The following is an 11,986-nucleotide window of genomic DNA, read 5'->3' as shown; positions in this document are numbered from 1 at the left end:
TACCTCCCCCATCACTTGCTGGTTCTCTCGATCGCGGTTTTCTGCTCACTCACGCAATGACAATGGCGGGTCACGGTGAAGAACAAAATCGGTCACTTCGATCACGTGATCGCGAACCGATCGAAGGTGGGTCGTCTGCTAGCATGTATGTTAAAGGTACTCGACGAAGGAGCCTTTTTGCTACCTTTCAACCAGCTAACTGGCCATAATGAGCTCGAATGTAGGGCCAACACTAACGCAGAGCATGATTGTCTGTTTGGTTAGGGTGCGAGTGTACAAAAACTAGAACTGATTAATCTCTTTCGCTCACGGCCACTTACCGGTGAGGCGCAAAATCCCTTTTTGCTTAACAAAGTAGCCTAAAACCGCGAAGGTAAACGTGATATTGAATATTATTGAAAAAGGCAAGAATGATACAAACCAAGCAAACAAACAAAACAAACAAGCGAGCAGCAAAAAACTATATTCCATCAACAACATCGCGTCTTTCAACAGGTTTAATTCCTCTTCCTGGTTCCCTTGGCGTGTGTGTGTGAATCTTTACACCAATTCATTTCACCACCCTTTTGCCCCTCTATCCACCCTCCCCCGCAGGCACCACCTTTTGGCACTCATTTATCTTCGACAGCGTCTCCACCACCGAACCTCATCTTCCACCCACCGAATCTCGATCGCGCCAAATGGTGGCCCCACCCGGCGGCGAGACGATGAGTCTCTCCGTCGTCACATCCCTCGTAACCTCTCCGCCCATTTTCCTCCTCCTCGCGGTACTCCCTTTTGGGTAAGCTAAACCGGAAAATCAACCCTGGGCACTGTTCGGCGAATTTTGGGGAATTTCGCCGTTTTGTTTTTCTCATCGGGGTTTTGGCTGTGTCGGGCGTATAAATAGTAAGCCGGTGGGTTCGTTTAGGCACAGTTAAAATTCGACGTTCGTCAACGCTACAGCAAAACACCTCCAATCGGCTCCATCACAAGCAAAGTGTGGTTCATCGTTCAGGAAAGGAAAGAAAGCAAACAAAGCTCGATCATGTTTAAGGTGCGTGTTGTAATGTTTTAGCGATCGTGCTGTAGTTTATTCTTTGCGCTTCTTTGCGCACAATGTTTCACGTGGGTGTACACGTGTGCGTGTGTGTCCGTTCGTGTGTGTGTGTGTGTGTGTGTGCTGATCAATTGCTAATTTTCGATGGTGCTTGTTACTTTTTCCACTTCACAGTTGATTGCGGTACTGAGCTGCCTCGTTGCCATCGGAATGGCCATGCCGGCGGTGGAACTTCAGCAGCCAATTGCATCGGCCGAAACCCAGGACAGCCCAGCGGTGCTGCTTGTACAAGCCGAGGACGACAGTGAGGACATGGCCGGTGCTGAGACGGCTCACCACGGTTACGGCGGCTACGGAGGATATGGCGGTGGCTTTGGAGGATATCCTTACGGAGGATATGGCGGCGGTTTCGGCGGATTCGGTGGATTCGGCGGCGGATACGGTGGATACGGTGGATACGGAGGATACGGACACGGAGGATACGGACACGGCCATCACCATCACCATCACGGATAAGGCGAAAGCACGATTCAACCCATCTGTTCTACCTCACTGTGATCAGCATCCATCCGAGAAACGAATGCATTTTATGTTGTACTTTATGTTTCCTCACCCAAAACCCTCCCACGACGCTATGACTTGAGCCATGAGCTCCTTGTAGATCACCTGGACCGTAATATTTATTATCCTGGAGTACTATTTTATTTTACGAATAAAGAATCAACATTTTTAAGCATATCTCTCTGGTGTTAGTTCCATTTTTGTCTTTCTGCATGCCAGCGTTTTGTAATACTGTTAGGTAGGTGCGGAAAAGCTGTTCCTATTTCCAAATTGGGCTTGCGGAAACGTTTATTATGCGCCACAGGAAGAGGAAATGAAAGTAGTTCATGATGCAGCACTCTTACGAGTTTCTTTGCTAGCTAGATCTTGATCCGAAAACGCTGTAATCCGAAACGGTATACTATATCACTAACTAGAACTAGAAAAGGCAAGTATTATATATCACAAGGTTGAGAAAAGCCCTGCAGCACGTGGGCTTGATTTACAGCAGGTTTCCTGCCGAAATGAAAGAAATTTTCCAGTTTTCCCTCCATCGGGTAGGATCAATACATTGAAACTTGCCGAAAATAGTATCCACAACGTTTTGGGGAAAATAGTAGAAGCTAGAAACACAAAGAATATGACCTTCCAAACCGAAATACCCAACGCCGTGCAAAGCGGAAAAAATTAAACACAGAACGGCAAAAATTGTTCGCGCGCGTTGGTCACCCAAAACAGCAAAATTTTGTGCAAAAGTAACAAGAGAACATACTAGCTGAGAGGTAGCAAAATGCAGCGCAACAAACTGTACTACAAAAAAACCACACCGTATAACACTGGCTGATGGAGTAGGATAGTGGCCAAAAACTGACTCATAGATGGCGTTGCTTGAAACGTTTCGCTATAATGCAATTTCGTTATAGCATCAGCGCCATCTATACGTGAATAAAATTTTTGAAATTTTTGAAATTTTTGAAGTTTGAAATTTTTGAAATTTTTTGAAATTTTTGAAATTTTTGAAATTTTTGAAATTTTTGAAATTTTTGAAATTTTTGAAATTTTTGAAATTATTGAAACTTTTGAAATTTTTGAAATTTTTGAAATTTTTGAAATTTTTGAAATTTTTGAAATTTTTGAAATTTTTGAAATTTTTGAAATTTTTGAAATTTTTGAAATTTTTGAAATTTTTGAAATTTTTGAAATTTTTGAAATTTTTGAAATTTTTGAAATTTTTGAAATTTTTGAAATTTTTGAAATTTTTGAAATTTTTGAAATTTTTGAAATTTTTGAAATTTTTGAAATTTTTGAAATTTTTGAAATTTTTGAAATTTTTGAAATTTTTGAAATTTTTGAAATTTTTGAAATTTTTGAAATTTTTGAAATTTTTGAAATTTTTGAAATTTTTGAAATTTTTGAAATTTTTGAAATTTTTGAAATTTTTGAAATTTTTGAAATTTTTGAAATTTTTGAAATTTTTGAAATTTTTGAAATTTTTGAAATATTTCACCGCGCCGATAGTATGCGCTCCTGTTACTTTTGCGAAAAATTTTCTCGTTTTCAAATTTCTCGACCGGGCTGATTTTCAATTTAAAAAACGAGAACATTTTTTCGCAAAAGTAACAGGAGCGCATGCTATCGAGGAGGTGACAAATTTGAAAAAATATTTTTTTCAAAAATTAAAAAATTTTTAAAATTTTCAAAATTTTCAAAATTTTCAAAATTTTCAAAATTTTCAAAATTTTCAAAATTTTCAAAATTTTTTCACCTCTTCAATGGTATGCTCTCCTGTTACTTTTGCAACAAAATTTTCTCTGTTCTCAACTTGTTCGGCCAGATTGTGTTTTCGGATTTGAACCAGCGCTTGAAATCAACTTGCGCCACGTGTTTCGCAATCTACTCACGTGTTGAACGGGAACCAAAACCATGTTTCGAATGATAAAAAAAGACAATTATACCGATCGGCTCGTGGTTTCAAAGCATCACTTCTATATATTTCTAAAATATGTATACATTATATCAATCATGAGTAAGGCCGTAAAACGATGGATACAAAACAAAATACGCTAACGACGTGCGCCTAATGTTCGACGGTACTGCATCAACGGTGCACAGCCAGCAGCGATTTGTGCAATCGCTTCCAAAACACAACCTGCTCGTCCACGGAACCGGTGGGCCACTTGATGTAGGTCTTCGTTTTCAGCAGGTAGCTGAGCGTCTTCGGGCACTTGCGCCGCGGAATGTCCTGCAGCAGCACAAGGATAAGCTCGTCTCGGCGGGTTTCCAGCAGTCTAAAGAAAGAAACCGAACGTTTGTGATTAATATAACACAAGGCTCCAGAGCACGAATCATCGCCATCCTTACCGGTGTTGAGCAAGATGCATCTCGAACTGGCACCAGTGGCTCAGCAGGAAGCTCTCGGAGACGATCAGCATCAGGCAGCGCGATCGATCCATGCAGGAAATGATGTTCTCCAGGATCCCGTACCCCACCTGGTGAGGAGAGAGAAAACAAACGAAAAACAAACACATTATCACACGCTCTCAAAGGACACAATCGTGTACACACTCACCTCGAAATCACGCTCGTGCAAACACAGATTGATTTGGCTCACACCCTCCATGTTCGGCAGCAGCTGATCCAACACCCACGTCCGATCCGCATTGCTGTAGCTCACAAACACGTCATAATGGAAGTCGGCCTCCCGCAGCAGCCCACTCTTGTCCAGGTACAGCTTGTCGTCGTTGAAAAAGCTCAACACAGCCGAGTTCTTGATGATCTTAAAGAAGTACTTGATGTGGAACCAGTAGTAGAACAGCCCAAGCGCGCCCACGATCAGCAAGCTCACCGCCACACTAACCAGTATGTACACGAGCGTGTGGTTTTTCGCGTGTTCCTCCTCCTCCACGGTGTCCTCCTCGGAAAGATCCGCATTGATCAGCTCATCATCCGTCACCACACACTCCTGCAAGCCGAGCGGATCCATCCGTTCGTTGCTGGTGAAGTTCATGCAGTAGTACTCCGACTCGTCGTAATCGAACAGCTGGACGTGTTGGAGTGACAGCTTGGTCGCCGACACACCCTGCTTATCCACGACAAGCGGTTCAGCGGAGATGGTATAGGCACCCGGTACGTCCGTTCGATTGTGCACGATGTTACGCAGCAGCTTCAGGTAGTTGCAGGAACACTGGATCGTGTTTCCACCCAGTCCCATCGCTGAGAGGCGCGAAAAGTCGTACAGCATGTCGGTGGTCAAGATCACGATGCTGTTGTTGCGTAGATTAACGCTCCGTAGCGCACCGGCTTGCGTCAGGATCTGCTGGTTCCAGGCCGAGATGTAGTTGTAGCTCAGGTCTAGCTGCTCGAGGTTAGTGAGGTTGACGAAGCTTTCGCGATGTAGCGTACGCAGAATGTTCCCACGCAGGTTCAACACGCGCAGCTTACTCAGCGCACCTAGCCAGCTGAGCTGTTGTACCATCGAGTCCTTGAAGTAGAGCACCTCTAGACTGCCTGCGAGCAGCGCAAAGCTACCTGCGTGAAGAGCTTGCGCTACACCGACGTTGTACGAGATGTCCAGCATCTCGATGGATTTGCTGAGGAAGAGATAGTCGACGATCGCGGGCAGCCCGATGTTGCAGTAGCTCACGTACCGGACTCGGCGTTGGATCGATCGTAGTGCGATGAATGCTTGCATCTCGAGGCGTGTGTTTGAGAGATCGAGAAACACGAGGTTCACGAGCGGGTAGAATAGGCTCTGGTGGAGGTCTACGCCTGCGATCAGCTTCATGAATGGGTTCTCGATGCGTTCTTCACCGTACCGGCGGGAGTCGATGTTCGCGAGGTCCAGATGCAGGAGGTTCCGCAGTGGGAAGAATAATTCCGCCGGCAACGTTGTGATGCTGTTGTGTGATAGGAACAGGTAGTGTAGATCGACGTTCCTGAAGAACTCCTCCGGCAACGTTCGAAGGCTGCAGTTGCGCATGTCCAACACTCGCAATCCGGACAGAGCTGGTAAGCGGTTATGAACGGCTGAAAAGGAAAGCCGAAAGAAAGGTGAATAATTCCATGTACGGTTCGCGATCGTGAGTCGTTGTTGGTGACTTACTTTGTTCGGTGGAAAATACGGAAAAGAAGTTCCCATTCAGCGACAGAAGCCGCACGTTTGGGAACTTTTTGAGCGCAGGTGAAGGTACGAGTGTAAGTTCATTGCGGGCCAACGTTAGATGTAGTACTTCCTGTAGATGGAGCAAAAACAAACCAATTACTGACACGCACCATCCGAGCGTCGGTTTTGATATCGCCCGCCCAACAAAAAGACGCCCCAAGTGTTCCCAGGACCCTTAGGCAAGCTTCGGTTGCGAACTTTTGATCGATGGTTTTGAGCGATAAGAAAGCATTACAAAAAGATCTCCAGCGTGCGAATGGAGTGCTCCTTCCCTTACAGACAGCAAGCCTTCCATTCTCCATCCAGATAACACTAATTCGCACAGATTATCGATAACGCTATCAATATCAAATTCGGCTTAGCGCGCGTTGCCATTTTTTTGTACGTTTTTTTTTTTTTGCTTATTTTCTTCACAATCTCCGCCACACGTCTGGCTTCGGCTTCGGTGGATGGTTTGCTGCGAGTAGTACTTTTTTCACGAGCCTTGCTTAAGGATTAGTTCTACACCTTTTTCTGCGTGTTTATCGGCCCTCACTCAAGTGGTTTTATTTTAGTCTCCACTGAAGAGCTGGAATGCGCTTTCATCAAACACTTCGGTTCAATCACCGGGATTAGATTAGGTACGTTTGTCCGCGGATGCACGCTATTAGGCATTAAAGACAGCAGGAAAACAAGCAACTTAACGAAACGACCAACGATCATCGGGATAAGGATAATTCTTACTATAAGTCGGAATGAAGGAAAACCATTTCCACCCAAAAACATTGATAAGAACCACCGCATTTTTGAGGCGATTTCCAGTAAAGCTTTGAGTTAGTAAGTCAATTTTTCCGACCTTATGTTTAATTTAAAATCTAAATTGAAAAACGAGCTTTCATATTTTTTTTCACCCTCTCCATAGATGGCCCAACACGGATTCGGAGATAGTAGGCTCCCGTAGTCGTTGCCAAGGTTACGGAAATCGCAAATCACCAGCATCACGTTGCCGCATCATCGAGCGCCCCCTTTGCTATCAATTGCTTTTCGGCGGAGTAATTACGCTTTTCTTCCCGGTTTGGTTTGTTAGCGTTAAGATAAAAAAAAATCAAATGCACACCATCACACTCACAGCCACACGCACGCATGCACACACTTGTTGTCGTTATCGTTTCCGCGCGATAACTCGAGAGCGCACTGATTGTGAGGTGTTCCGCGAACGATTGGCACGAAAAAAGGGACCAAATGTGCCGCCAGGAATCAAAACATCCGCAAACCACTCGTGCTGAAGCTACCGTCACCGGACGTAAAACAACACACGTGCACACAAGCACAAGTCATACTAACTTCAAGTGCGACAAAAGACGAGATTTCCTGCACCAAACTGCGTACACCTCGATCGTTGAGCCGCAAATTCGACAGATCGAGCGCGTGACGTCCTTTGCGAACGGTTAACCGGCCTTCCTGCGTCACCCAGGGCAGATAGTTGTTGGCACTTCCGAGCAAACACTCGGGTTGACTTTCCGCGTGGCCACCGGAACTCGACCCATCGTGGAACGCACTCACCGGGATGTTGTACCGGCCGCCCGGCGTACGGGGCAGATAGTTTGGCCAGCCATTGCCGTAACAACCGTAGGTGCCACCGCAACCGAGCAGATCGCAGTCGGTGCTATCAACGGGCGGGTTGGCCGCCACGAAACGTATCCTTCGGAGCGCGGTTGGCAGCACGAGAAGCAGAACTAGCAGCACGGTGAGGTTTCGGAACGTCTCCGACACTTCCATTCGATCGGCGCCCGGGACAACGTTTGCGGACGAACCGTTGCCGAGCTACTGAGCCTGGGCTGAGCCGGTGGCACTGGAACGCGATGGTTGGTAGCGGTTTTCGCTCTTATCAGGTGCGATTGGACGGCCTGGCTGGTCAATTCGGACCACATTTTTAGCTATCTGGAAGCGATAGCACACCGTGGTAAGGCGATCGATAAGCGTCTGGGGTGGAGCTTGGGTGGATGGACGATACAACCATCTCATCGTCATCGGTCATTGAAGGCTTCCGTTAGCTAGGGCGACTATTGCAGGGTTTCGCGTCGGACGATAAGGGCCTGTGATAATCGATATGTTTAGGGCCACCGAAGGTGCCGGTGATAAATGCGATAGGGAAGAGGATCTAAATTAGCAATCATCCGTTGGTGAACCGATTTCAGACAAATGACCTCAATAAAGCAATAAACAAACAAATCTGAACTCGTTCATACTCCAGCGGAAATTGGAAAAGTATCCGAATTTTCTGAAAGGTAGAAAGAAAAACGTTTCTCATTTCGACAAATTTTCTTCGCCAAAGGAACAGGAGAGCATATAGAAAATTTTCGAAATAAGGGATGTTTTTTTTTCAAAGCTTTTAGGAAAATCCGAACTGTTGATCCCGAATTGATCGGCAGAAATGTTATCACCCAACAGGATATTTTTGTTTATTTCTATTTTGCTCCTAATGCGAGTAAAATAAATGCTTCTTCACTCTATATATATTCTGTCTTTTAATGAAAGTTTTTCATTTGTCAGAGGATTTCTTCTTCGAAGCTTCGAAGCTTTTTAGAAGCTTTCTGCTGATGAAATTCCTTTTGTTTTATATTTATTTAGGGAAAGCCAGACCGCATTTTGACGTGTATATTTCTCAATTTGGCAGATTAATTCATTTGTAAACCCGTGCAACACGTCTTCATTTCATTGCAAACCTTAATAATACAGTTTATTCGCGTACTTGCATCCCTCAAGGAGAGCCTGACTCTTCAGGAAGTCGTTCCCTAGACCTTCGTCGAAAGTTCATCGAGCTCGCTCGTTTTTGTTGTAAGGTGAAGGGATTTCGTTCCCGCCGCCGCATACATCGCATTGTTTCGTCCACGGACAAGGATGGCCGAACTTTTCAAGGCCACGAACCGTCGCCGAGTCCTGGAACCGGTTCAACTTAATGAGCAACAGCATCGTTACCGGGAACGAACGTAAAGCATATGAGATCAGCAACATGCACACGCCTGACTGCTGGAAGCTTTGATCGTTTACACCACAGGCTCAAGAGTCCCGATCTCTATACCATGACGATATTCTTGATCATCGACCCTGTGTCACCGGCGTGCACATTTCGTAACAGATTCACGGATTTTTGGTTTCACACTCGTTTCGTTACGAAACGGAGAAACATTCGCATTAACGGGGTGCCTTTTTTGTTGTTGCTTGGATGAATTGATAACTAATACTATTTGTTTTTTCTCCGTTTCTCCTACTCGATCCACTAACGAGCCACTTTTTGCTCACTTTATCTATCTATGCTTTAAATCCTGCCCCTAATGGACGCAGCGCCGTCTCGTTTGCAGTGACCTACTCAATCTTACGGGCTAGCCAGATGCAGCGCTTAACTCTTAACCTTCATAACGAATTCATCGCTATGCGACCTAAACTGCACGCCGACCGCATAACGCATTTCGGTTCGATAGTGCAGTATTCACTTTCCTTCAACAGGCCCGCGTATGAACCCACGATTGAATAGCGCTTGAATGGGGTTTTTTTTTCGTAATCACAGATACAACAGAGGGACAACATGCGGGTGATAGTGCATAACCGAAAAGAAGAAAAAAAATTAAAGCTCCGAACGTATCAAAAGTGTCACTTTCGAATTGAATCACGTGCCACCGTTCGTTAGCGCCGAATAAAAATCAAATTTGGCTACTCGTAGGAGCTGCTGCAGGGTTCAGTCGCTACACACGTCAATCTACGCGCACGTACACGCGTGCCGGTCGCTAGTAGCACGGTCGCTAGTTCACGCTCGCGTACGAAGCGTGGAAATTGCATCATAAAAACGGTGTCATAAGGAAGCCGGGTAAGAGCATCGAAATCGGACGATTGGGAAACTATGTGGGGGCAGCTTTTGATGTACGTGGATAGTTTCACTACCGCTTGCTGGACTACGCGAAACAAAACAATAAGAAATTAATTAAACGCCCTCTGCTGCAAAGTTACGGAGTTGAAATCACACACTCGCACACCCACACACACACACAAAACGATATCAGCAAGGAGGGTGGAATCTGGAAAACTAGCAAGCTGAACTCGCAGACAGGATAGCCTTGACGATGATCATGCAGCAACGCTTGAGCCGCTGGACTTCCTCCCGCTGCTCGAGACGATCGCGCAACGGCAGCGTCAGGAATCTAACGATCTGCACCAGATAGATGAACAGCACCACCGACACGAACTGGTAGCGAAAGGGTAAGAAACCAAGCGATTAGATCAGCCACCCGGCACCGGTGTTGGTAGGGCAAAACTCACAAAACTTCTTCACCAGCAGATCGAAGGAACCGTCTACGATCGCCGCTGCACCCAGCTCGGACCCGGACGGGTCGTACCGGTCGGGTGAGCCTTGCAGGGTGGCGTGTCCGGCCTCGGTAAAATCGAGCGGTGACTTCGTCGCATTCGCCAGTCCGTCCACCATCGCGACCATGATCTGTTAGCGGACCCGCATTGCGTGTTGCCCAATCCAAAGTGAGGGGTGTGATGTCATGAAACACGGAAAAAAGCACAATTTAACAATTATTTAACACACGCCAAGATGGTCCAGTTCCGGGATGGGTTAGAAAAAACACTCACTGCACACACGTCACTGGCACACGCCATTGCGCCTGCAGTCGTGGAGTTTGAAAAGAGCAAAGATTACGCTGCTGAAAACGATCTGCTGCTGAGCAGCCACGACAAGAACAACCAAACGGCAAGTAAAGGACCACAGCAGCAGCAACACTCAGCGCTGGTCGACCTGCGAAGAACAAACGGCGCGAACTGATGGTGAACCGCGAAAAAGCGCCTCCACAAACTCCATGTGCGCGATCAATTTTGCCCTCTCTTTTGGCCGCTTGTTGGTGTTCGTGTAGTGGCGCTTAAAGCTCGATCGTAATAGCCGCTGGCTGCACAACGAGAAACCCATTGCCAATGGCAACAGGCGGGACAGAGAAAAACAGCAAAACCCGACGCCGTCAGCTGACGATCGCAAACGCAAGCGATGCACGCGCTTTACGCAAACACCACTACACCGGTGCAGGCGCGATGCAAGCGTCGTTGCACACGCACGCGCAAATGCATTCCTGCAATGCTTTTAGGTGGGGAGTTGGGTGATTTTGTTTTTCCAAACGCCATTCCACCCAAAAGGGGTCGCGTGTTTGCACGGGGCTACGGTTGTGACATGGTGCATTTCAGCGCCGCGTATTCTGAAGCGCGATGGGGGTGCCACATTTTTTCGGCCGCGTGCTTTTTTTGTTTCTCACCCAACCAACACCAACTGAATCGGTTGCTAGGGTTTGGTGTTTAGCACCAGAAAGCACCGACAGTCTCGCAATACGGCCCACGGGTACGATCGCGATCGGCGAGGGATCCACAGGTGTTTGGCGAACCGGCTTAAGCTAACACCGAAGTTCGCTTCCCTTTCTTCTGCGATCGGGGCGCCTTTCGAGGCTAGAAGCAAAGGAATGGGCACGTGGATGTGTGCGTTTATGTGCCACGGCTAGAGAAGGGCATCCATCCTCGCGTGACTGTGGAGTCCGTGGCTTGCGGTCTGCTAATGGGTTGGAATTTTGGACAATTTAGCGCTCGTAAAATCCACTGTCGCGCGTTCCAAGCCAGCTGAAGACGAATCGCCAAATATCCGTTCAATCAATCGAGTCGGCGTGGCGTAGGAAGCACCTGGGCGCTTTATCAACGACGTGCGACCGATTGCATAATGCAACTGGGCACCGTTGGCAAACGATGGGAGCGCATCCGGGATTTGAGGGGTGAATCAGCTTACGCTAACTGAGCACCTTCACCACCCTACCAACACCCATCGAACATCGGGTAGCGGACACGCTTGAATGGACCGAATCCAGCCCCCCGTTGAGCGGTCAAATTGTGTTAATCGATTCTCTGCTCGGGTTTTTTTTATGCCACTACACGTTGAACAATTTGCTTGGCCTTCCCGCGGTCTGGGACTACACCCATTTTCTCGATTCGCGCGACCGAGGTGTGTTGATGATGGCGATGATGATGGTGATGATGATGATGATGATGGGGCGTCATTTACCGTGTGCATTAGCGGGTAGCATATTTGATATTTGCACATGATCCTCAAGGTTGCTGCCGGGTCGTGTAGAACATTACCGAACTGAGAATAAGTGTGAGAAGGAGAAAGAGAGAGAAAGAGAGAGAGAGAGAGAGAGAAAGAGAGAGAGAGAGAGAAAGAGAGAGAGAAGGAGTGT

At 46.8% G+C, this 11,986-nt stretch overlaps 2 protein-coding genes across 2 annotated transcripts; one reads left to right on the top strand and one right to left on the bottom strand.

Annotated features, from left to right (window-relative positions):
* Positions 1-950: 950 nt before the first annotated feature.
* Positions 951-1,641, top strand: LOC128726401 (uncharacterized). Its single transcript, XM_053820207.1, has 2 exons — positions 951-1,036; positions 1,214-1,641. The coding sequence occupies exons 1-2, from the start codon at positions 1,028-1,030 to the stop codon at positions 1,553-1,555; spliced, it is 351 nt and encodes a 116-aa protein (XP_053676182.1). The 5' UTR covers positions 951-1,027; the 3' UTR covers positions 1,556-1,641.
* Positions 1,642-3,617: 1,976 nt separating this feature from the next.
* LOC128723415 (toll-like receptor 13) lies at positions 3,618-7,499 on the bottom strand. Its single transcript, XM_053817152.1, has 5 exons — positions 7,065-7,499; positions 5,682-5,811; positions 4,149-5,605; positions 3,941-4,068; positions 3,618-3,867 (listed from the first exon to the last, which is right to left on the bottom strand). The coding sequence occupies exons 1-5, from the start codon at positions 7,497-7,499 to the stop codon at positions 3,678-3,680; spliced, it is 2,340 nt and encodes a 779-aa protein (XP_053673127.1). The 3' UTR covers positions 3,618-3,677.
* Between the last annotated feature and the right edge of the window lie 4,487 nt (positions 7,500-11,986).

The sequence above is a fragment of the Anopheles nili genome, chromosome 3 (assembly GCF_943737925.1).
Source record: "Anopheles nili chromosome 3, idAnoNiliSN_F5_01, whole genome shotgun sequence".
Taxonomy (NCBI): Eukaryota; Metazoa; Arthropoda; class Insecta; order Diptera; family Culicidae; genus Anopheles; species Anopheles nili.
Note: the sequence above shows the minus strand (reverse complement) of the source record. Positions and strands in the feature narration are given on the sequence as shown.

Coding starts and splice junctions, on each gene's coding strand:
- LOC128723415 (XM_053817152.1), bottom strand. CDS start 7,499: ATGGAAGTGTCGGAGACGTTCCGAAACCTCACCGTGCTGCTAGTTCTG. Junction 5,606..5,681: donor CGTATTTTCCACCGAACAAA/GTAAGTCACCAA, acceptor TTTCCTTTTCAG/CCGTTCATAACCGCTTACCA. Junction 3,868..3,940: donor ATGCATCTTGCTCAACACCG/GTAAGGATGGCG, acceptor TTCTTTCTTTAG/ACTGCTGGAAACCCGCCGAG.